Source organism: Perca flavescens, chromosome 1 (assembly GCF_004354835.1).
Source record: "Perca flavescens isolate YP-PL-M2 chromosome 1, PFLA_1.0, whole genome shotgun sequence".
In the NCBI taxonomy this organism is placed as follows: Eukaryota; Metazoa; Chordata; class Actinopteri; order Perciformes; family Percidae; genus Perca; species Perca flavescens.
In genome coordinates, this window is record NC_041331.1 from 34254345 (window position 1) to 34281656 (window position 27312).

Below are 27312 nucleotides of genomic sequence, written 5' to 3' on the forward strand. Positions count from 1 at the left end.
ATAAACAATAATTTGCGCACGAGTCAGTGCGACTATACGTTTGGTCAATGTTCTTTCATTCCAATTTCGGGTCTGTCAGTCACAGTGAAAACCGGGGACATTTCCGGGGACAGCTCCAGCCGGGGACAGGGCACCAAAACCGGGGACGTCTGGTCACCCTAATGTATGTAACAGACAAAGTTTTGTCTTAATGTCCACTTATTCAAGTATCAGAAATGAAAACTCCAAATCAACAATTCATTCAACAAGTTTTTTTTTTTTTCAGCTTTGCCTCTAAATGTTAACATGACTAAGTCTACAGACATGCCAGCAGCTCTGTGAGGCTGTATTTAGGTACAGCATTGCTTTGATCTAAATGCTAACATCAGCATGCTAACATACTCAAATAACCATGCTACCATTGCTGAGGCTAAGCAGGTATAACGTTCACCTTGTTTCATTTAGCGTTTTAGCATGCTAACATTTGCTAAGTAGCATCCAACACAAAGGGAATGTCATTAGTTTTGCAAATATTGTTACAATAAGGATACAGCATATGGAAACAATGAATGACTGTACACAATTTTGTGTAGACCAAAGTGGTGGACCGACCAACCGACAGAGCAACTTTGACCCCCCTATAGCCATTCAGCTAAATGGCTAAAAATACAATAACAGAACAAGCCCCAATAAAAAGTCTTGAATGATGCAGCACTGTTCATTATTACTATAGCTGGTCCATATTACATTGGTGATGGATTTGAGATAGTTGCATTCAAAATAGATTTGAATTGGATGAAAGTTGTTTGTAGTAAGTAGTTTGAGGTCAACAGTGGTGTAAAACCTGTTTCACTACTTGAAGATTTGTTAATTGTGGAAAGAAAGCAGCATGTCGATAAGTATTTTAAACATGTATTTGCTTTTGTTTTAAACTTCTTGTAAACCAAATTAACATCAATGTATTTATATTTAGAAATTCTGGACTCACAATGTCTCACCGCAACTTCATTCAAATATCAGAAATTATGTTGCATTTAAGCACTATTTAATCTTGGCCTGGTGTGGATATACTTGAGCTAATTTTCCTGCCAGTGAGTTATACCACTAAATAAGGAATCTTTGTCCATTTCTGTCCTCTTTATCTTCAGGAAGACAGATTGTAGGGAGAGGCACAGTAACTCACCTTCACCACAGTGGGAGAGTACAGAGACACATGATTGCATGGGTTGTGTAAGCTTAAGGTCAAGTCAAAACTATTAGGAGAAATACAACCAATCAACATCCAAACTGAAACACATACAGTACATGTATGAAGAAACTCATGTACCTGTCATAAGTGTGTTATCCACTAGGAATTAAAAAAAATTGACAAAATAACACAAAGAACAGAAGGATGCAGGTTGTTGGATAAAACACAGTTTTTTTTTTAATTTACTGCCATTCCTATTGCAGACAGACAAGCTGTGGCGCAGGGAGCAGAGTGATTCAAACAAGTCAACGCTACTGCCAATCTACAAACAAATCTCTCTGACAACAACAAACAAGAGAGGCGCAGCAAAAGAAGAAGCAAGAAGAACAGCGTTTGGCAACCATTAACATCTTGGAAAAAACTTCAAAAGTAAAAAAACGAGTGCATTCTGCATTTTTAATAGTAAACAGAGTCTGTACTTTATCATGAACTAGATAGAGAAAGGAATCAAACGAGGAGGGCTGCTACACTGCTTTGACGTCGGCCCCCTTTTCCACCCTTTTTAGCTGTTTTGAAAGTGGATTTTGTCAGAAGCGCCGGATCTTTCTCTAACTCTCTCGGATGGCCTGCAGCTTTACAGGGGAATGTGGTGCTCTACACACTTTAAGAGCAATTAAAAGCGATAGAACAGCCGTAATTATGAGAAACGGCGGTTGTGTTCCGGGTCATTCTATCAGTGCTGCCTTTCATCAGAGCAGAAGCAGAGGGGCCCCGCTGCTAGTCTCTGTTTCTCCATATGCATATCTTCAAGAACAAACAACTGGCAGGCTGCCTACAGGCTCACACACACTATCACATTCATACACGCGCGCCTTCATGTAGACATGTGGGAGATTGAGCGTGCACAGACAGACAGGCCAACGACTGATCACATGTATATTCACATGGCTCAATGCACACATACAAACACACACATACACACCTCCATACGGCACAAGCACACTATCGCAGCGTAAAAACTAAAAAACACATTCTTCATGTTCTCCGTTGAGTGACATTCATAACTTTCTTACAACCATCTTTCTTTGGTCTCTTCAGGCTCATTCCATTTCTGAACACAATAAAAGGGATTACACTAAACACAAGTGAAGAATGCAATACCATTTGAGCGAAGTACGTTTTTTTTTTTTTTTTTTTTTTACCATTCTATACTGTATTATAACACTGTGTGACAAATAGAAAGCATATATGTATGTACTGTACTGTGACTACTGTGAATTAGTTAATCTATTGATAAAAGCATGTCTGGGTTACATGAGATTAAGTAACAGAATACACTGAAATAAATAGTTTCACAATGTATGCTAACACTGAAATGCAGGTTCCACTTATGTTTCGTTAGACCGTTGTGACACTAGTAGCTTGTCGCTAAGCTTGCGTTGTTAGCATGTTACTGAAGCACTATTCTGGTTTTATTGTGGTGTTCTGGATTCCTTCCAGCCAACTCCAAACTGGGGGGGGTTGAGATATCAGGGTCAGCTGGGGTAGTGGAGAGTGGAGAAGGGGGAGGGGGGGATGTAGATGATCCAATCAAAAGGAAATCAGTCTTGGTGGGATCACAATGAAGGTATCTTCAGTGGTCTGTCCCCACAGCTGTTGTGGGGGCCATTCAGAAAAGCTGGTGCTGTTTTCTCACTTCCTCTATCGATCCTTCACATCCTGTTGGAAAAAAAGAAATAGGCAATGGTCAAAATGTATTTTGGTCATTTTTATCAATTTTTATGATTGGACATAAGGCCTCCTGTGAACTTGATCTTAAGATGTAATTATAAGTTTAATATAGATATAAAAGTCAATTGGAGTTTGTATGTTGACCATTACAAAGATGAAATGTGACCAAGAGGGGCCCAGGATACATGCTGTAATTATGATTGACCAAAAGAAAGACAGACATTGTCTAACTTCAGTTAGGCCAAGTGCAATCTATTGGCTTTAAATAACAACACTACTGAATTACTATACATCTATTAGAGTATGTGACAGTCAGTTTGGTCGAGTATGTATTTATAGTACAGTACAGGCCAAAAGTTTGGACACACCTTCTCATTCAAATGCGTTTCCTTTTATTTCCATGACTATTTACATTGTAGATTCTCACTGAAGGCATCAAAACTATGAATGAACACATATGGAATTATGTACTTAACAAAAAAGTGTGAAATAACTGAAAACATGTCTTCTATTTTAGATTCTTCAAAGTAGCCACCCTTTGCTTTTTTATTAATAAGGAAAAAAATTCCACTAATTTACCCTGACAAAGCACACCTGTGAAGTGAAAACCATTTCAGGTGACTACCTCATGAAGCTCATTGAGAGAACACCAAGGGTTTGCAGAGTTATCAAAAAAAGCAAAAGGGTGGCTACTTTGAAGAATCTAAAATATAAGACATGTTTTCAGTTATTTCACACTTTTTTGTTAAGTAAATAATTCCATATGTGTTCATTCATAGTTTTGATGCCTTTAGTGAGAATCTACAATGTAAATAGTCATGAAAATAAAGAAACACATTGAATGAGAAGGTGTGTCCAAACTTTTGGCCTGTACTGTATGTGTGACAGCAGGTGTGTGTGTTCTGTGTATCTGTGCATGAAGTTGAAGGCCAGGACAAACTTTTTCCTCCCAAAGGTGAAAAAGTGATAGTGGGTGGTTGACCATATCATTTAGAGTAATTCATTTATTTTTCATATTCCTTTTGGGGCCCCACAGTGGCCCTGAGGGGCCATTTAGTTTGCTCATATCCATCAACTGTTGAATCATACGTTTGGGTCTGTAAATAATACCATCAGTATCCATGTGTGTGTGAATTTAGTTGAGAATAAAGACATAATTCAATAATAATGCAATGCCCATAAATCATGCGTGAGTAATGAATAAACCACCAGCAGTGATTCATTCACCGGTTTCCACCGGTGAATGAATGCATGCTGCATGAGCTATGTATACATGGTGTACATAAGCAAATTTCCACACTTCAACATCTCAGGCCCACCTCCACAGCAGTGACTCCACTCTGTTGATGATGTCAGCCAGATCAAAGGGCAGCGGCATGCCGGGGTCATCCACACCCCAGAAGGGCCGGTCCACTGGGGCCTCCTCAGGGGGTAATGTCTGGGCCAGACTTGAGTGGCACCTGAGGCAACAGGACACAGGAAACAAGCACACCCATTAACTCCTCCCTCCCATCAAAACCAACTCGTAGACACTGATCAGCATTAGTGCACGCGTCTCAGGTCGCTCACTAAACGTTCAACCAGTGCTTTTATTTTTCGAGATGTCCTCGTAACATTTGAGAACAACTGGTGTATTATGTCAAATCCATATGAAGCTAATATTTTCAAAACTATACTAAAATCATTTCAAAGAGTTGTGTTCCTTCACCTTTCTAGAACTGCAACTTTAAATACAATTTAAAAATCTAAGATATTTTTATTCTGTAATGACCAGGAACTTAAACTAGTGCTAGTTGACAACAGGGATTGTAGTAGGCGAAGATAAACAGAAATCTTTCTGGTCTTTCTGTATTGACTGATGGGGGCTTTAAAGGTGTTAGTCCCAGAAATGTCAAGTTAAGTCAATGATGTGTGTGTGTGTGTGTGTGTGTGTGTGTGTGTGTGTGTGTGTGTGTGTGTGTGTGTGTTAACTCGTCCCTAAACACACAGTAGATAATGGATGTTTGACCAGGAGGCAGTCGACTTGTGTGTTTCCTCTCCTTTTTATGACTCCTAATAATACTAGGCTCAATTAGAACCTCCAGGATATGAGAGAGTAAGTGTGTCTGTGTAAAGGAGACTGGAAGATATTTAAATTTCTCTGTACAAATGGAGATCAGATCGAGTGTCTTTCCCCTACATATTGGTAATGGTATTGAAATTATTGATTTTTTTTTGCGACTTGTACTTCCTTTTTGTTGGGCATTTACGTTTTAAAACCTTCAAGCCAGTGAGCTAAATGGCGCTAAGAGAGTGGGGGAAAGTGATACGTCAGGGAAGTGTCTCTAAAGCCATAAATGGCAGCAACAGTATCAAGCTGATGAGAAAGCATGATATCATGTAACATGATTAATGCCTCATTCATCTTACACACATGCAGGCACACCACACTAACACAGCAGGACGCTTTCACAAGAACATCACTCTCTGTTGAAGCGATCATGACAGAGTTGTGAGAAATCCAGGCTCTTCGTGTCACTGCGTGATTTTGTTATGATTAATAATCCAGGGTTAGTTGTAATTTCTGCAGTGTTTGGAACCCCCACAGACCTTAGCCACATCTTTTGTCAGACCAGTGTAAATATTTACTGCAGTGACTTGGTGTTGCTCTCCGCTGTCATTGTAAATCTGCCCTCCCTCTGCCTCTTGACAGATGAGAGTGACCCCTGACCTGGAGGTGCAAGAGGGAGAGGAGAAGGATGGTGTTTGTGTGTGTGTGTGTGTGTGTGTGTGTGTGTGTGTGTGCTTGTGAGTGGTGGCCTTATATTTCCTTCTAGAGCCACATAGCCAGTTATACTCCCCACTCAGTCATTATGCCAGGGTCTGTCCTATCATATCCCTTTACCCTATCCACACCCTAAAAAACTACACACAACCCCCCCCGACATATACACAGACACACACATACATGACCACCACCACCTTGTGGCCAACGACTAAAGAAGGGGATGGAGAGGACATAGAGAGCTGAAGAGAAGGATATGAGGGCCGGTTATGGATGAGATGAGGGGATGTTAAAGTTGTCAGGGGACAGCCGGGGGATGCCACAATTTGTGGTTATACATTTTCACCGGAGCCACTTAATGTTCGACTGGCTCTCGGCCTAAGTGCTGCATTTTGGTGCGGTTAGCCCGTTAAAGAGCTGCTGCATTACGGTGGTGAGGAGCAGCATTAACATCCACTGTTCCAATATATCTTCTGCGCTCTGGATCAGGGCCTGATAATAGCATCTGTTAACATGCACTAAGTACCATTATGTAGCACATCACTTCATAAATAATACGATTAAGCGACCTTGGGGCTTTGCGACGAGCCGTGTGTTTAAATGTTCTCATCATTTATTTAGGGTGCGAATTAAAGGAAGCGCCACTTCAGAGAAGGAGGAGGAGGACATGGCTGGCATACATATCTACAGAGTGTGCAAGAGAGAGAGAGAGAGAGAGAGAGAGAGAGAGAGAGAGAGAGAGAGAGAGAGAGGGAGAGAGAGAGTGCTAACTGACCCAGACAGCACACACTTACACACACTGTGTGGTTCTGCTGACATCAGCTTGAGGACACCACAGGCCAAGGGAACCCAGGCCTTTGATTCGGTCTGATTAAGTATTCATGTAGTAGAGCTATGAGAGAAAAAACTCGCCTCTTTTCTGCTGCCCTGACTCATTCTGAAAGGCTACATACCGTTAAAACCTGACCAGTCGCCTTCAACAGAGCTGTTCCATTTATCTGACAAGGGATCTTGCAACATTAGCTTGCAAATAGAAGGCTCCTGGGTTACCAGAGATATAAAAGATATCAAGACTGGAAGACTATCAAAGATAATATAGTGTAGGTAATTCAGCACACACTTTTACACAATCTACCACTGTTCACAGAGTAGTGTCCCTTGACTGCTAAAATGGAACCAAACAAAAAGTCAATATCAAGCGAGGTGCCTTAAGCTCTCCAGGGCTCTTGCTAGAAATTCAGTGTAAGCCACAGTGGCGTACAAACAAGGCTCACCAAAAGACTTTCCCATGGCAGAGCAGCCCACCTTAAAGTTAAGGTCAAAGACAAAGAGGTGTGTGTGTGGGGGTGTTGGAGGAGCGGAGAATGTGTTTGTGAGTCCAGACTGTTCCAATGGATTAACCCCAGACAGATATGGGCCTAACTATCCCATCTGGCGCTCGGTCAAGAGAGATTGGCAACACAATCACTCATTTCAATTTGCCCTGAAACCTTATAGCCCGGCAGGCCCCTGCTCAAATGGTATGCTAATGTGAAAGGTATCTAGGATTCTATCGCCTCTATTCCACAGAGGCCTATCCCTCCATGCAGCACAGTGCACTTGAACTGCAGCTGGGGAGGGAGCTCCACGGCCCACACTGCAATAAGGTCCGGAGCCCCCTTTGCGCTCAAACTAACCACTTTAGCTAAAGTGAGTGTTAATTATGGACAGGCAAATCAGTCAATAAAAGGTTAATGTAAAAGTCAAAGGATAAATTCCTTTAAGCATTGCATCATTCCACCATCTCCGCGACCAACACACTGCTCACAGGTCTCCTAATCAATACGTTTTACTGTAATGCGCTCGCCATCGATTTCCATCCCCCTCCACCCCAACCCCGACTCCACGATCCGGGCTCCATCACTTGGTTAAAGAAAGGGAGAGGAAGAGAGAGGTGGGGGAAAGAGAGAGAGAACGAAAAACAAGTAAATAAAATGATTAACCTCGGTTTCACTTTGTTGTTTCACTCTTAGTCTCTCTCTGAAAGGCTTGTTAGAAGAGTGCAGGGTGGTCCAATATCATCATTGCCATCACCACCATCACAACCATCCCAATCATCAGCATCATCAGCCCACTCAATCTCTGGCTGGTGTGTAATTGTGTAGCAGTTCACTTAAGCAAGGCCATACATTAAAAGGCCCTCTGCTCTTAACAGGATGGAAATCCGCCTAATAGACAACATCAGTGCTCCAACTCTGGCAATTACACTGATAAATGCACAATTGTGACAGGCCAAGTGAAAAAGAACCCAGAGAACATAGATAGGAGACTACGCTTATTGCATTATTGCTATAGGAGGTCATTTGTAACCACCTGGGACTAGACAGCTTGGGCTGCTAGACTCAGGACATCATTTTAGGATCGAGGGTGGAGTCATGCCACGCTGATGGAAAGCTTTTTAGAAGAAATTTACAGAGGCTCAGATATATTTTCTAAACTTGATGGTGTTCAATCGTTTCTGTTGGTGCATCAGTGTTAATATGTGTTCTTTGAAAGTTCTGTATGAAACAGAAAAGTATTGTGAGGTTTTGGGTCGAGGTTTAATAGTATTGTATTAAATCCAGTACAGTAAAACAATCCACCTTACAAATTGACCTTATAAAATGTGTTTATACTTCAATGGTGTTAAGAAATAAAACTTATGGACGCCCGGATAGCTCAGTTGGTAGAGTGGGTGCATATATATATATATATATATATATATATATACTACCGGTCAAAAGTTTGGGGTCACTTAGAAATTTCCATTCCACTCCATTCCAGACACAATACCTGCTGAGATCAGTTGTATTGTTTTTTTTAACCAGGGCAGCAGTTTTCAGATTACATTATTTGCTTACATAATTGCAAAAGGGTTCTGGACTGTTGTAGAAAGAAGTGGCTGAAGAAACACTTGAAATTCATGCTTTTTGGTCTAAACGTCATACCCAAATTAAAAGTTCTACAGCTCCCATATACTTTGACACTCAGGGGTGTGCCTGATATCATTGGAAAGGTGATTGATGTGGGTTTGTTTGTGTATTTGAGAAGTGTTGTATTTTTGTAGTTTTTGGCTTTTTTATTTGTACTTTTCAAATAGAAATAAAAAACGCACAGACATATTTGTAGAAAAGAATTCATATAAAATCCATTTTTGAGTCTTTTAGCTTCTGAATTTTTTTCTGTAGTAAGCTGAGACGTGGCTAATGCTGTGTTGTCTGTCACCTGTCAGATGTGTTTACAGCAGTGTATTTTAATAATTTTACAGATTTATAACTTGGACAGAAATAAAAAATCTCCATTCTAGCCTCTGTAACTCTGTGTCAGTAAGGCCTAGAATCACCCTGACACAACTTGAGTGTTTCCTTTCCAATGATATCAGGCACACCCCTAAGTGTCAAAGTGTATGGGAGCTGTACCACTTTTAATTTGGGTATGACGTTTAGACCAAAAAGCATGGAATTTCAAGCATTTCTTCAGCCACTTCTGTCTACAACAGTCGAGAACCATTTTGCAATTATGTAAGCACATAATGTAATCTGAAAACTGCTGCCCTGATTAAAAAAAACTATGCAACTGATCTCTGCTGGTATTCTGTCTGGAATGGAAATTTCTAAGTGACCCCAAACTTTTGACCGGTAGTGTATATATATATTCTTTAAAAAAAAAAAAAAACTTATGAATGAACATAATGTTTAAGAACTCCCGTTAAACTACAAGATAGATAACATAACATGTTTTGTACATTGTTTTGTTAATATGAACGTGTGCATTGCAACAGTGCATTGAGAATCATCTCCAAAATATGTGCCATGCCCTATGCATTAGCTACACCGAACCAAAAAACAAAGCCTGTGTTAAAGTGAAATGACACAGAATATCAATCAATCAATCACCCATGACCATTTTGAGCTGTACTAAACGCCTCAGATCACCTGCTTCCTCATGCTGTGCCTGCGCTTCATCTGACTCTCAATCCTGTGCAGGTGTGAATTTTTATGGTCTTGGCACTCTGAGTGCCCGATAGATGCAATCAAACAAGTCATGAAAAAACAGGTATGTCTCTCATAAATCAGCCTGACCCTGAAGGTAAGGCATGCAATCACGTTGCAAGGAGAGCGAAGAAAGAAAGAAGTACATTATCCATGTACAGTCTGTATCTATGCAATGTTGAGTAAGAAATGAGCGATTGAGCACATCTGTCTTTGTATGTCATGCAGTTATATATGGGCGAGAGAGAACAGACAGATAGCATTTATCTACATACTTATCTTTCTACGGTGTTGTGCAAGATATTAGTGATGTCATGCAGAGGGCAGTTTAACAGGAAGACATTAAGAACATGGCCCAACCTGTGAAGTGTCGAGCCCAACTACACCACCCAAGACTCCAAGGGTCCTGTGAACTCTCAGGGCTGTCCTCATTAGAGCCTGAACAGAGCCTCAGATCCCCACCCACCATCCACAACTCCCATTATCCCAATCACTGCCACATTCAGCGTTACATGTAAAGTGGTGCAGAATGTGAGCCAGCCAGCCAGAAAGCGTGGGCAGGGCCGCGTCTTAACCGTTTCCTCAGGATCAATCAAATGCTATTGTGTCTGCAGACAGCTGCTGACTGTACACTTTGTGAGTATGTGAGGTGGGCAATTGTGGAGAGAGAAACAGAGAGTGGGGAGGGGGGGAGGGCTTCATCAAATGCATGACATATGTTCCTTTCATTTTGATTCTCTCTAAGGAGCCTAGGCTAATAAAACTAACATCTGATGCACTCTTTTTCCCTTTAATTAATGGTTGTGGAAACCACGCAAAAATGCATTAGCAAGAAGGGGGTTGGGTAGGAGAAGAGGTGGGTGCTGCGTGGTGCTTTCAACACTCTCCCCTACGTGCCACCATGGCTCTGCTGCTGCTGGGAACAATGATTCTGCCAGGGAGCATGGGTACCTTTGGGTGGGCCTGTGAGGTGTCCTTCTTGCCAGCTGCAGTCTAGGCTGCTCATTAAACCACATGAAACAAATAAGGCTCATTAATGCCATCTCAAGCCAGTTGGGAACGCAAGGTCCTGAGTTTGCATCAGGTGTATGTACTGTACGCAAAGTTAGTTGAAGTCTAAGGCAGAAACAGAGAAGGTCCTTCGTACCTGCACAGCCCCCGCCTGCTTTTCACACCTACACAGTGTTTGATGTGGCCTGGCTGGCTGCCCAGTCTAGAGCAGGGTGGACCAGATGTAACAGAAAAACACACACAAAGCTAGGTAGCCTCTAAATAGCCTTCATAATTGGAGGCAATAAAACACTATTGCAGTCTGGAAGTGCAAAGGAGGCAAGCTCCTGAGCTACAGTGTGTGTGTGTGTGTGTGTGTGTGTGTGAATGCTCCAGGCAGACTGGGGAGGAATAAGGGTGGCTGTGGCTTTTGGCCTACTAGCCACCTGTGCTACCAGGCTAGCTCAACAGAAGCAGCTAAAGAAAAGGCGAAAGAAAACAAAAACAAACGTTAACTCTGGGCCCTGCCAGGAACAACCCAAAGACAACACTTAGCAGGGACGGACGCATAGCTCAACAAAATATCTCCATCATTGCCCCAAATGAGCCACACGTGGCAAAATACCATAGTGAAACATTTTTTATGTATACAGGCAAAACTAATTAGCTGGTTCTAAAGAGAAACTAATGTTTTTCCTGATGACAGTGTTTATCTGTAAAGCCCAGGGAAGAATATGGACCAATAAGACGACTTGATGGCGAGGGTGAAGAGGTTACGAGCCTGCGAGCAATTGCACTTTTTCACAGCTCGGCATTCACAGGCTGTAAATCTGCTGTTAGGGAATCAGGAAGAGGGTTACAGTGGCGTTGGGAGCACTAACTCTTAGTTTTCCAGGGCAATGGCACACAGTTGATGTGAAAAGTTGTTCTCAGTGTTCTTGTAAAACAATAATTTTTAACCCTCATCCCTTCCCTCCATCACATGCACCCTCCCCTCCTCGCCAAGCGATAGTGCCTCGTGGGCAACAACTGAATGGTGAAATAAAGCTGGTGATGGATGAGGCCTGCATCGACGGCTATACAGCCGAGCCATTGGACGACACCTGACCCCAGTCACATGATAAGGTCAATCCGACGTGGGCATAATTCCCACCTGTCTTCAGGTGACAATAGCGGGGTCAAACTGGCCCAGCTAATTATAGCCTGTTGTAACTTCAATTGCCTGGTAACAAGTCATCCTTCTAGCTCCGGGGGATGTGGTGTTAAGTTCTAAAGCCTTTGTGTAAAGTGAAACTGTGAGATAGAAGCTTTAAACTGTTGCACATTAGATATTAGGTTTCAGAAACATGTCTATTAAACTGCTTTACAAAAAACGAGACACACCGAATTTGTGTTCCCTTTAAAGAAAGCATGAAAACAAACTCTTTGCGAGGAAGTGCTATTCTTTGAATAAATATGAGATTTTGTTCATACAAAAAGTCACCTCATAATCATAATGAGATCACATAATAGGCTCAGCAAACCAGTGATCGTAAACACGTCCTACTGAAAAAGTCATAAATCTTTACAGATCTAGGCGTAGGTAATAATATGACCATCAACACAGACAAGACATTCTTGTAAAAACCAACAGCAAAATAAATAAGACATTTGATTACATACTGTATTAATCAAGTGAATTTTGTCATTTTTATATCACTGAATCATATAACAAAAAACAAAAGATGTCATAACTTAAAGTTTTAAGAGACACCCACGTGTATGCTAGACAAAAGATGAAGCACAAAGACAGGGTATAATCTTTTTTTTGTTTTTGACTTTTAGTCCAATTTAAGCTGTTTTCTTTTATTAGTTAACCTTTGAATGGACAAACAAATGATTGGCAAAAAGCAGAAGATGTTCACATTCCCACATGGGCATTCAGAATAAGTCAACAACTAAAACTACCATTCTATTTACAATAGAGGATGAACTCATTCTGAAAATGTCAGGCTGGGTATACAGTAACTTATGAGTCACACTTTCCCAGATGCATTTGTTTTTTTGTTTTTCTTCCAGTAAACAAACACAAGAAAAAGTCCCAAACTCAGTAAAGCTTCTCATCCAAGCCTGAGAGAGGCCTATAGTATGTGTACCACACCGGTGTGAGTGTGTGTGCATTCATGCATGCACACGTGTATGCTGTGCGTCCATACCAGAGAAGTGCTTTCCGCCAGGTGTTTGAACTTCTGCATCACCTGGTGCTCCTGCTGCGTGAACACGAGTTTTGTTTCACCCTATTAAGTAAATAGTGTAATTAAAGGGCCTCGGCATTTAAAACGCTGTGAACAGCCAGCAATTTGTTTGGAAGAGCAGCCAGGCTAGGCCCTGAGGCGCTGCACCTAACAGGATGCAAATAGTGCACACAGCAAGTCAGGGAATGCAGTATACTGGTGTGTGTGGGTGTGTGTACATATGTACCTGCCTATGTAGATGAGTTAGTGACTCTGTTTGTGTAGGTGTGTGTGCAAATCGCTCATTGAAATATGTTGTGGGTGTTGAAAGAGAAGCTGTTTGTGGTCTAACAGGTAACCCGCAGTGTTCCGTTTGTGGTGACAATATCAGGACTTGATGTAACAACCGTAACACCGGCATAACCGAGGGCTTAGTTTCGTAAAACCCAAGCCTTTGTCTATAGTGGCCCAGGCGTTGTTTATATTGATACCGAGCGAAAAAAATAGCTTAGCTTGTCTGCCACAAAGGACAACAGTACACAACAAGCCACAAGCAGAGCTCGGCACAATAAGAACAGAGGGATTACAAAAGTTGTAATAGAGATCAACTCTCTTCATTAGTTTCCTCTCTAAATGATTTTTCCACTGCACAAACAACCCCACTCTGCACTACCTATCCCAGCGAGGATGCTTCTCACTAAAGTCTCTGCTGTTACTGCTGATCCAGGGTCAGCTGTGGGGAGCAGGAGAGGGATAACCTTTGTCTGAGCCCCATAGAAGCCCAGATGGCTGTGCAGAAGCGTTGATCCAAAAACTAGCTTACAACTCAATCGCTGTGGCCACATCTCCAAGTCCACAGTTTAACCCCCACCGATGTCAGCCAAGGTCACAGATGCACACTTGAGAGGTATAAAAAAAAAAAAAAAAAAAAAGCCAGGAGTGAAGTGCTGCCAGAGTCGAAGGAATTAGATCTGGGCTGAGTGGCCCTCATCTGGCTAAGCCTGGTAAGTAGCAAGACTAACAGGCTGAGGCACGGTGGTTTGGGTTTGCAGACACACACACACACACACACACACACACACACACACACACACACACACACACACACACACACACACACACACACACACACACACACACACACCCATGCTTGTAAGCCTGCACGGAAACGGACACACACATAAATAAGGAGGTAAACACACGCTTACATAGTCACACACACATGCACACACGGAAGGACTCGGAGGGCTACAGATGGTGTGCCCTGGGCCTTGGTGACTGGGGCTCTGAATGAGCTAGTTTTAGATCCAGTGTGGAAGCTGTCACGACCCACAGGGCTCAGAGGTTGGGGGGGAAGACAAAGAACGGCGGAAGGAGTGCATGAGGGGAAACGAGGCACAGGCGGGGCCTAACTCCTTTCCCTGCATGGGGGGCTCCGAACATTTTTAGTACAACATCAACATGTCGCTGTCCATTCGTCCCCTTGCCCTCTTGCCAAACTCTACCCCCGTGTCTCCCTACACCGACACGTCTAACCGTGCAAGCACACACCCCGAAAATACACAAACGCTGATAAACACACACACACACACACACACACACACACACACACACACACACCATGGAAGCCAGCGGCCACTTCAGCCGTAATTCCGCCTGACTTCCGCTGTCTGACTGGCAGGAGACAGGGAGGGTGAGGACAACAAGCTGTGAATAAGGGAAGAGACAGAAAATCATTGAGAACCTTGCCTTTATGAATCTTTGATGAGAGAGAGTGGGGGTTGGCGGGGGCTTTGCCTCTGGTTAAATCAGAGCATAGCGTGTGTGGTGTGTGTATGACTGCCAACAGAGGTTGAGATAAACAGGGCCTGGACCAGGCCCAGACAACTGCACACCCTGCAGTCGGGAACATTTGTCCCTGCAATTAGTCCCTGTCCTCCCTGTTCATGTTGCAGGTAAATACAGTGGTGTGAAAAAGTGTTTGCCCCCTTCCTCATTTCCTGTTCCTTTGCATGTTTGTCACACTTAAGTGTTTCGGAACATCAAACCAATTTAAACAATAGTCAAGGACAACACAAGTAAACACAAAATGCAATTTGTAAATGAAGGTGTTTATCATTAAAGGAGAAAAAAAATCCAAACCATCATGGCCCTGTGTGAAAAAGTGATTGCCCCCCTAAACCTAATAACTGGTTGGGCCACCCTTAGCAGCAACAACTGCAACCAAGCGTTTGCGATAACGTGCAATGAGGCTTTTACAGCGTCCTGGAGGAATTTTGGCCCACTCATCTTTGCAGAATTGTCCTAATTCAGTTACATTAGAGGGTTTTCGAGCATGAACGGCCTTTTTAAGGTCATACCACAACATCTCAATAGGATTCAGGTCAGGACTTTGGCTAGGCCACTCCAAAGTCTTCATTTTGTTTTTCTTCAGCCATTCGGTGGTGGACTTGCTGGTGTGTTTAGGGTCATTGTCCTGCTGCAGAACCCAAGTTCGTTTCAGCTTGAGTACACGAACAGATGGTCGGACATTCTCCTTCAGGATCTCTTGGTAGACAGCAGAATTCATAGTTCCTTTTATCACGGCAAGTCTTCCAGGTCCTGAAGCAGCAAAACAGCCCCAGACCATCACACTGCCACCACCATATTTTACAGTTGGTATAATGTTCTTTTTATGAAATGCAGTGTTCCTTCTCGCCAGATATACTTGGACACACACCTTCCAAAGAGTTCCACTTTTGTCTCATCGGTCCACAGAATGTTGTCCCAAAAGTCTTGGGGATCATCAAGATGTGTTCTGGAGAAATTGAGACGAGCTTTGATGTTCTTTTTGCTCAGCAGTGGTTTCTCCTTGGAACTCTGCCATGCAGGCCATTTTTGCCCAGTCTTTTCCTGATGGTGGAGGCATGAACGCTGACCTTAACTGAGGCAAGTGAGGCCTGCAGTTCTTTGGACGTTGTTGTGGGGTCTTTTGTGACCTCTTGGATGAGTCGTCGCTGCGCTCTTGGGGTGATTTTGGGCGGCCGGCCACTCCTGGGAAGGTTCACCACTGTTCCATGTCTTCGCCATTTGTGGATAATGGCTCTCACTGTGGTTCGCTGGATTCCCAAAGCTTTGGAAATGGCTTTATAACCCTTTCCAGACTGATAGATCTCAATTACTTTCTTTCTCAATTGTTCCTGAATTTCTTTGGGTCTCGGCATGATGTGTAGCTTTTAAGGATCTTCTGGTGGACCTTACTGTGTCAAGCAGCTCCTATTTAAGTGATGCCTTGATTGTGAACAGGTGTGGCAATAATCAGGCCTGGGTGTGGCTAGAGAAATTGAACTCAGGTGTGGACAACCACAGTTATAGTATGTTTTAACAAGGGGGGCAATCACTTTTTCACACAGGGCCATGATGGTTTGGATTTTTTTTCTCCTTTAATAATAAACACCTTCATTTACAAATTGCATTTTGTGTTTACTTGTGTTGTCCTTGACTTTTGTTTAAATTGGTTTGATGTTCCGAAACACTTAAGTGTGACACACATGCAAAGGAACAGGAAATGAGGAAGGGGGCAAACACTTTTTCACACCACTGTAGTATTGGTAGCTAGCAAAACAAGCTATAGCTGTGAGTGCCTAGAAGCCCCAGCGAGGGGTGGAAGGTTGAAATGTACCAGGAGTTATATGTGTGCAAGTCAAAGATGCAGCTGGCAACCTCTCGGTTTACCACAGATTGATCAATCAATCAATCAATCAATCAATCAATCAATCAATCAATCAATCTCTGTACAGCGGGGAGACAAAACAACATAAACACTTGCATGCCATTTCACAATATCCTTTAATATGTTTATCATATCCCTGTTGGTTAGTTTTAACTTGTAGCTGCTGTTATTCTTTCCGTTTTACTCTTTTTATCTGTGTTTGTTTTTCATGACTGTACCTTAGGCATATTAAACATTTTGTTGATACACCTGCACTTTGGGCACAGTTGATGTTGCCTATATTACTTCAGTCAGATAAACTTATGTCAAGGAATTGACCATTTATAGCAAACGGGTATACAGTTGGATTTGGCGTAAAAGGCCCTGCTGTTTGAAGAAACTGAAAGAATCCAAGCAGCAACGATGATTGTGCTGAATGTTTATTCCCCTGAATAAACGGATACATGAACATTAAATCATAGTTAAATCAATAAAGTGTAAGATTCTACTGGTCTGTATGAATGTGTTGTTTTGAAACATAATATGGCTCCACTTGCATTTTTATAACGTTCTACTAAATATAAGAGGTACTGCATTTTCCAGACAGTACTCTATACTCAGAAAGTTAGTAAAACGTTAAATTATACTTTTGTCATTACCATACTTGAAGTCTGAAAGTCTGAAATATGACTATTCAAAAATATTCATATATTTTATGATGCCTGTCCCATTTAGTAAGATTTTGGCAGGTAGACCTCTGCCTGAAAAATATTTTGTTTCTTACGGCTGACATTGCTGGTAATAACCTTTCCTCATCAGTTTAACACACACTAACAAGGCTGGCTTTCTGTCATGATAAATGATAGAGACTATGTGCAAGAAGAAAAACAAACAAAACGATGAGCTGGTATTATGTTATCCTACACTGCAGTTTCCTAATTAACAATGATACAGTATGTTGCAATGTCTTGTAAGAACATTCCTACTCGCAATTTAAGTTTGTTTTTTTACAAATTACACCCACACCCTTTTGGTGTTCCTTCTTTCACTGTTCATTGTTTTACCTTCACACATGTTCTGACGTTGGGCACATGAAAAGCTGATGATGACTCAGAGGAGTTTTTTTTAATTAATAATACACGGCATGTTACAACAACCCTCTTTCAAATGTCAGAAACGACTTTTTAATAAGTGTCAAGCAGGTGCCAATTTTCTTCCCATTATGAGTTGGGTTATGTTACAAAACAAGCAGAGCAGCATAGCAGCTTTATCTCATCTGCCACCTATGACAGCTCAGAATTCAGAGTCTTCCAGGAAGCTCTGCTAAGTTTAATGTGTCACCAGTGAGGCCTTTTGAAGACTTGATTCATCCACCTTTCAGCAAGGACAGAGGTACTGCTGACTGACTACCGATCACATAAGAGCTTGGCAATGAGATGAACTGTCTAAGGCTGATCAAGAGTTGCTTTGGCTTCCATCTACATCTGTCAGGTTCAAACTTTACACTTTGCTACACATGTTGATCACATATGGCAAAGTACAGGCACAATTTCAAGCTGCTGTTTGGATTAATCCACTTTAGGCTTGATTTAACACAAAACTTCTACTCTCTAGGATCCTGAGATGAAGGCTGAGAATTGATTGACACTTAAAGTGGCTTTTTCTCACAGCTTGTAGACCTGCCATAGCTGTGAACTCATGGCTTCCTAGAGCATCAGGAGAAGACAATGGGGAACTTTGCCAGGTTTGGGTTGGGTCATTTATAGGGAAAGAGTGAGTCTAACAGTGCCTCCTGATGGTTCATACGTGCTCTGTGCCAGGGAGGGAAGCTATAGGTATGGCGGATAGTGTGGCTTCAAAAAGCAATGCCAAGGAAACAACATCACCTAACATCAAATGCAGCTTGTGTCCAGCCTTTGTTTGCAGAGAAAGGGAGGTGAAAAGAGCAGTACTTAGCAGAGCAGCTAACCTGTGGTCATATCTGCTGGACAAATCAATAGAAGTGTCTGAGAGCAGAGCCGAGTGTGCTGGGGGGGAGCTGGAGGGGCTACCCCTGGCGTGCTGCCCCCCGGGCCACTCCTGGGGGGCACCTGCCTGTCTCTTTGCTCTCCATCTCTTCTGCCTCAGTGCACCCATCCTGCAACCACTCGCTCATACACACACATGTGTGCAACAAGCCCACATATACTCTGATACAGGCCTCCTGTGACATCTTGTAGCACCATCTATACTATGAAGTTCACCAGGGGAGCCATATTGTCTAAAATGTTACACTGCAAATGCAGACTTGTAAAAGGTATATACGAGCATATACAAGCATATTCAAACCTGCGTGCGCGCATACACACACACACACACGCCCACACACTGAGGCATATGTGCATACACTGTTCGTCCCCTGACACCCTATAGTACGTGAACTACAATATGGACAAGCTTCAAATGGCTTCCCATTGTAGTTGTCTTTCACACAAGAGGGCAGAGGAAGCTGTACCTAATGCACAACAGAACAAACCCCCACCTGATCCTAAAGCCCTGGAGATCAGCCAGGCCCTAAGCAATAGTAACAACAGTACTTCTCGAAACTGCAGGAATCCAGGTCTCTAAAAAGCAGAGACCCTTTCCCTCATCTCCCCCACCACTTGCTGCTGCCTACTTACTTTCAATCACAGTTAACATCACAGAACACGAAGTGGAGGGATGGGAGGAGGCGAAACACAAGCCTGCTGCACAATGCACTTGTCTGGCAGCTGCTTGCTCTGACATTTGAGGCCATGGGGACCTTGTTGAAAGAGCAGATGCTCACTGATGTACAGGCAAAGGAACATGGCAACTACACAAGTGGCTGAAGCAGAAAAAAAATCTGCACAAACATATGACAGCAAAGAACATGGGCAAAGAGCTGAAGATGGCAGGCTCACGCAGAGATGTGTTGAGTGTAGAAACACGACCGCAAATACACAGCAGAGTGGACATGGCACACTGACATGCACATAGATGGAAGAAGACACCATGCAAAAAGTGAAACGGATGAGGTACCTCTCGACAACAATCAAATACATATTTGCACACTAACGAGCAGAAAAACATATATGCAAACTATACATATTTTGCATAAAGATGTATACACACTTGCACACAATTAAATGCACGCTTCGTCACAAGATGTGCATATAGGACTATATAAAAGGACACGCACTCTCATTATCTCAATGGACAGGTAGAGAACACACTGTCCTGTCTACATTCATTAAAATAAAAACACACAAACCAACCCACAATCTACTTTTGTACTGACCTATATGTTGAGTACACCTTGTAAGCACCACCATGGGATATTTTGTTATTATGCCAACAATATAATTGTTAGCTTGCTTCACCTTAAGTGACAACATGTTCCTGGAATACTTTCAGCAATCATTGATGTGAATTTACAGGAGAGGACAGAATTCAATGGTTAGGGCTGAAAGGAAGCCAAGAAAAGATGAGTGTAGAGGGATATAAAGAAACAAACTAGAAACACAGCAAATAAGGAGTGATGGAAAGATGAGATGGGAGGGAAACAGATGGAAACAAAAGAGAGAAACACAAGACAGAGAATGCAAAGTGAGATGGGTACAGAGCAGGCAGCATCATGGTTCATCTCCGGCAAAGAGAAATTAGTTTCCGCAGAGTACCGCAGGCAGCGTTATGGAAATGGATGGCTGGCAGCTTCTTTGGCTGACTGTAAACAGGATCTTGGTAAGGCATATAGCCTCTGGTGAGCCCCACGGAGCCTGGCATCATCGCGGTGCTGTGTCGAGCTGCAACACTCCCACGATTCCTCCTTCTATCTGTCTGGTTCCTTTGCTCCAACCTGCCCGAACTCCACTCGTTAGTAATTTATGAAGCGGGGTGGGGGTGGTTGCGGAAGCGGTACGCGCATATCCTGACACCAAATACATGACATGTTCCACATGTCTTCCCACGAAACTACAAAGAGCCCTTTTGTCTCTACAAAGAAAAAGAAAAACCAAAAAGTAGTTGAGGCGTTCGCGGTGCTTGCATCACTTTGTGAACTGCTGTGAACCAGGTAGTTAATGGCAACCCCAGTTAAGAGGCTAAACCAGAATTAAAGTAGCTCTCTGTGGTAATGTTTAGCTCAAACCCTAATTAAGCTGTTTATTCAAGAAATATGACATTCTCTGGCAGCGTTGTCTTGGTTATCTGGCAGAATTGACGTCTAGTTATGCCAGGGTACAGATGTGACACGCTGCTAAGTGATTAGAAGAAAAGCAGGCCAAAAGACTATCCACAATCAGAGCACTCAGAAATATATATATAATAATATAAAATAATAATATGGTGCCAGATGTCTGAAAATTACTTTTTTAAACAAGACAACGTCCACTTTGAACACGATCCCACCACACTTTCACAATCTCTCACCAAATTGCCTATCAATCCATTCATTAAAATTCCCACTCCAAGAGTCACATTCTGTGAGTGTGTGGCAGCCCTATATGTCCAAGTGTAAGTGTGTCTACATGTCTGCCTCTTGACAGTAGCTGACACAGGCCTCTCTCTTTCCTCCTTCTAACAGCTGTAGCTAGCGCAATTACAGTAGGCCAGCATTATCTTTGCCATGCTGCAAAACAAAGTGCAGTGGCGTAATGCGAGGTCTTACACAAAAGTAAACAACTTCATCTTGTGTCTGAAATATGTGTCACTGTGATTGTGCAAAGCTGCCCATCGACACAGCCGTGTCGGGTTGAAGGAGCGTCTCCTAATTAATGAGAGAGAGAGAGAGAGAGAGAGAGAGAGAGAGAGAGTCAAAGAGAGAGAAACTCTCTCTTCCACAGTTCTCCTTCAAACAAACACTTCCTACGGGACCCCATTGTTTGGACTGAGGCATCATGGGTAGCCTTATTTACAGATTTTAATTGCTCTGGTGATCTGTGGGTAAAACACCCTGTCGTAATCACCCCACAATAGAATTGCTACTCTTTCTGACAATTGTAATAAAATGCTCTACAGCGTCCGGGGGAAAACGTGGAGGAGGAAGCAGGGAAGAGCAGAGAAAAATGGTAGACACAGACGGTAGACGATGTAAAGAAAAGAAAACAAGGACAAATAGAGAAAAAATAAATAAGGAGAAAGTATTTTGGATGCAAATCTTCACAGCGAGAGGAACTAATCCGAGCGGGCGGGAAGCAGGGATGAGGATGGGACTGTTGTCCTAGGAAATGATTGCTCTCCCACCTCAAAGTGACAACCATGAGAAGCTCACCGTTCCTGGACCTCCGAAGCGGAACCGCAGAGGAGACATGCGCTGCAACCATCACACAACACACACACACACACACACACACACACACACCTATACACACAGACAGATTGGGAAGGAGAAGGTAGGTCACCTAAAGGAAGAGATTAGTGTCACCAGGCAGAGGTATGAACATGGGACTGTCAACTGCAGCTGTCCCTGATCTGGGAGGAGCTGGCACAACTAGCTCTCATGCACTTTCATACTGCTTTCAAAGAGATGGTAAAACACAGTGTATGCAAGAGTTGAGACCAGAGGATTCAAAATCAAATATAATGAGCAGGGATACAATCAGTTCATTTAAAATAGCCAGCTACCTTTTGCATAAAATGACTCGCCAGGAAAATGGAAACACATGTGCAATGTAATGCAATGGAATACAACGGCCATGCAATAAACACTACCTCAAATGCTCAGTTTTTGTTGAGACGACTATACCTTAACAGCTTGTTTGTTCACTAAATGGCTTTTTGAGGCTGTACTTTGTGATAGTGTTGTGTTAGACTACACTGAATACACTGAAAGGTGTTTCTAATATGTTCTTCACTTCATTTACATATAACGAATAACAGAAATATTAGAAACACCATCAACTAAAATTCAATTCAAAAAAATCTAAAAAACTTTATATACAGTTTACAGTAACTGTCTAAAATACTGTCAAAACATAAGAACATGTTGTTCAGTTTGTATTTATTGCATTTAAATTACAATATTATGTGTGCATTAATGTGTATTTTTCTGTCCGTGGCACCTACATATGGATATACTGACCTTTTCTTTAACTATAATTCATTAGCTGCACAGAAGAACATTTAAAAACGATGTGCACCATTTTGTACAGCACTGAAAAGATACTGCACCCCACTGCAGTCTGTCGGTTTCTGCTGAGAAGAAGAGTAGCAGCTCCTCTACTCTGTGAGGAAGCCTGTTTTACTTAAGTGTGTCAAACTCTATCCCATTATTATGCCTGCTGATAAAGGTAATACAAACACGCTGTGCATCAAAGGTCCATGCAAAATTAAACAGCCAATCAGCTGGCAATTATTCTCTTTAATCTCCTGGAGGCAGCCAATGGGGATGTGCCTCCGGTGGTGGTTGTGGCCTGGAAGGGATTCATGCCTTCTGCACATTCCACAATCCAAACACTTACTTTGCATTATGCTCAGCTCATGCTAAAATAAAGTACGGGCAAACTTTCTAAACTGCCTTACTTTTCCTTATTTGTGAAAATACGCCATCTTGAGTATTGATATATTAAAGCGAGGTAAGTCAATTTTCTGCTAGACTATTGATCATTTAAAGACATATCAACTGGACATGAAGGCACACTGTTCATGTTCCAAAAGAGCTGATCAATTGCTCATTTAAAGCAGCAGGATGTGGTGCCACGGCGTTTAGAGGAGGTAATGTTTATTGTATTACCATCAGAGCTTAGGACCGTTGAGCATGTGCCGTTGATCTCCGGTTGTCAATGCCCTCTGTTAAAATGTATTGTAAAGTACTTTGTTATGAATTACAATAGATGCAAATCAGCAGCTACAAAAGTTGCTTATTACAGCTGCAACATGAAAATAGGAAATGATTGATCTTCACAGCCTGGTGCTGCCAGAAGTGATGCTATAATTGAAAGGTCACAGGCGCTTTATTTACAAAAAAAAAAACAATGTCTCAGCTGTTCTTTGGCAATTCACCTACGCCACAAACACAATGTCTGACTCCGGAGGTTATACGGACCATCTTACTTGGTCAGGTGTCGCTGTGGCTGTGGCTCGACCCACCAGTTTGATTCGTGTCACTCCTGTCTACACTATCCTCACAAACACTGACTCCATCTCGTCCAATCGATAGGAGTGTGGAGCCGCTCAATGCCAATGATTCTCCCCTGATCTTAATTAGAGAAACACATCAGATACAAACAGCATCTCAAATCAATCGACAAGTACTGGGTGAGGGGACTGGGGTCATATACAGAGACAACTATAAGTCTCTTTTTCCACAGCACAAAAGAAAGAATCCAGGTCCTGAATCTTACATTGTAACTAAACAACTTTGAGGCCTCATATGAAATGTAAGCACCTCCATGCCAAGGATATCTCTGGATTGGAGATTAGTCAGAATCTTGCACAACATAATTACCAAAAAGAGCTCCTTAATGTGCAAACAAAACATGGATGAATCCAGTCCATCTCTGACTCCTTCACTTCCTTTACTCTTCATCTCCATTTTCCACTCCATCTCTTCCCCACTCTGTCATGGTAGATGGATGAATAGTGGCGAAAAGGCAGAAGCGGGCTGACAGGCTCCTTAGCCGCATGGCTGGGTGTATAACTAGCAACATTAGTGAACACCTACACCCAAGGAGCCCATCAAAGACCAGGCTATTTAGTGTGGCGTCTAGGGAAACACACACACACACACACACACACACACACACACACACACACACACACACACACACACACACACACACACACACAGACACAGACCTGTGTGCCAAATGCTGGTACACACATGCTCATTTTATGTGCACATTGACATTGATGTACTCAAATATGTAAGCATGTATGTTGACACACTGATCAACACGGAAAGGTACCTACACACACGCACACACACACACACACACACACACACACACACACACACACACACACACACACACACACACACACACACACACACACACACACACACACACACACACACACACACACACACACAACTAAGGAAGTCAATAGTGCTGATTTTCCTTGTCAGCTCCTCGGCAGGCACTGGTTTAAAGAGACATCAATCTGTGATGTCAGCACTTACCTAATGAACCCTCTCAGATCGATGGAAGCACTGGTCCGCTACACAGCCTGCCCTCACTTCCTGGCCTGCTTTTATGTATACTCTGACTCTTTTGGGATCTATGCTGGGCCACAACATGTCCAGGTGTGTGTGTGTCAATGTGTGCAAGAAGCTGCCTGGATGAATGTGTGCTGATGTGCCCATTTCTTTTGCGTGTGTCCAATCTAATCTAAATGTTAAATCTAATAATGTGCTGAAGTGTGTGTGCCTCTGTGTGTATTGATGCACATGTATTTACCTACATGTGTGAGTGTTTGGATATGTACAGTGCATTGTAGGCCTAAATATGTTTGTGTAATACTAGTTGTGTATACGCAGCGTATCTATGGTAAGCATAATTATGTGTTGGTGTATGCGTAGGGTCTATTTCTGTAAGTGAAATGAAGGTCTTGAAGTGCACACGTGAACACCTGAGCATGTTTGTGCGTGTGTGTGCGAAGTGAATACATTTTTTAACAATGTGGTATTATACACATGTGCCACTCAAACAAAACAGCACCTGGCCTGTACCTGTAAACCTGTACTGATGTTCCTTCTTTTCAGTCTATAGCCTGACTGGGGATAGTGATGGCAATGGCTATGGAGCCAGCAGCAGCGTGAGATGCTTTGCAATTAGATTAGTTCCATTTCCTTTGATAGGCCTCACCCCGTCCCATCTTGCATGTGACACTTCAAATGCAGGAGCCTTCCTGCGCCACTTAATTGACCAGAATAAACATATTATATTGTGATAAGTGTCGCGATTGTAACAAATTGTACGGCGTGACTGACACAAATCATGGCATTAGCCTTGCCTCTCTTATCGGCGGCCTCCTTGTGCCTTTTCAATAAACAATCTAGTAGACGGAAAGAGAGAGGAAGGCAGAGCGAGGGAGAGAGGGAGGGATTGATGGTGGGTGAGGCGAACGGGAGCGCTGTGGCCGTGATCTAACGTTTACCCACTTAACCATTCAAAAAGTAATCTTCTTCCATCAGCGCCGAGTGAGGCGCTGCATGAGAAACATTATCTTTCCACAGGAGCTATCATTCACAGATGGCTTCCCCCTTCTCAGCAACCTGCCACCATGCATTTCCAGCACTAGCTATTGTGTGTGTGTGTTTTAGTGTGTATATGTCTATTATTATGGGCATGTGAATGGTCTGGGAAGTTCGGAGAAGAAAGGGAAGAAAACAAGAGGAAGAGGATATGTTTGTATATAGGATTTTGTGTGTGTTAATTTTTATTTGTATAGCTATGAGTGTATAGGTTTGAAGGGAGAGAGGGAACGGATGAAGAGAACTGCTGGAGGCATGGGGGGGGAGGGTGTGTGTGAGGGAGGCTGACGTGTTAATCAGTGAATCAGCGTCCATCCACTAATGTCTGCCAGTGTAAATAAGGCCCTCATCTCCTGCCGTCACATACGCTGCCTTTCCAGCCCATTAGGCCCGAGCTGGCTGGCTGAGGCGGCCCACCGCTCGCTGGAGACTCATTTACGTGTCTATAGGCATCTGTGGCTGGTGATAGGGAGCCCATGTGAAATTAATGGGACTATGGGTGCTGCCAGCCAGCCAGCCAGCCAGCTCTCCTGCGCCCACACACACACACACACACACACACACACACACACACACACACACACACACACACACGCACGCACACACACACACACACACACACACACACACACACACACACTCTTTACCCACACCAATCACCAGTATGTACGCTTGAATGCATGAGCTCACACACCTACATGTGCACGCACGCACACGATCACACACACACACACACACACACACACACAGAAAGTGGCACAGATGCACACACATGCAGTGTTTTTATGCATGCTGGGTAAACTAACCTTTGCAGTAAAGATTTAGCTGCTTTATTAGTTTAGGAAATGGCTGTAATTAAGGATAATTCATAATGGCTGCTTCTCCCCTCTCTGTGGTATTACTAAAAGGGGGCTGGCCTAATTTAGACTGCATGCGTTTGTGCACTAAGACAGTAAAATGGATGGGGTGGGGGAAATACATAAGCATGGAGAGCGATAGGGAGGCCTCTGCAAGGTTCAGATATACGGTTTGGTCAAAAGGCCAGCTGAGGGTTAATGCCTAATGGTCTTTAAACATCTTTTATAAAAATTAAACATTTTACACAGCAACATTTTAGTTGTCTGACAGATTCCTAAATTACCTTCATTCATGGGGAACATACGATGAATCTGAATATAAAATAGTAAAGGCAGGGCATTTCACCATCTCCAATAGGACGGTTATGGACTTTAAACTACAATGATACAAGAATTCACCTCAATTGATCTTGTGTAATCACAGATGTTACGACACTTCAGTCAGTCTCTAAACCCTGGCAAGACAGGGCCTTCCAATCCAAAACAATGAGACACTAATGTCTCAGTGCCAGGTGGCCGGGCAGCCAGGGCAGAGAAACGGGGGGCTGGGCATGTTCCCTCGGCTCCAGAGAAGAGGTGTGTGTCTGGGTTGAGCCCACCTCCTTTTCTCCTCCCCCACCGAAGGTGAGGCACGAAACCACAGGATAGGATCAATAAGTCCACAGATGCTGCCAGCTCCTTTCACTCATTACCAC

General features: G+C 42.9%; 1 protein-coding gene across 1 annotated transcript in view; it reads right to left on the reverse strand.

Moving 5' to 3' along the window:
* Positions 1-1379: 1379 nt before the first annotated feature.
* Positions 1380-27312, reverse strand: part of fto (FTO alpha-ketoglutarate dependent dioxygenase) — a 123225-nt gene continuing 97292 nt past the window's right edge. The window contains exons 9-10 of the mRNA XM_028581411.1: positions 4219-4359; positions 1380-2887 (exon numbers count right to left, since the gene is read on the reverse strand). Coding sequence (XP_028437212.1) covers positions 2881-2887; positions 4219-4359 — 148 coding nt within the window. The 3' untranslated portion in view covers positions 1380-2880. The remainder of the gene's footprint in view (positions 2888-4218; positions 4360-27312) is intronic.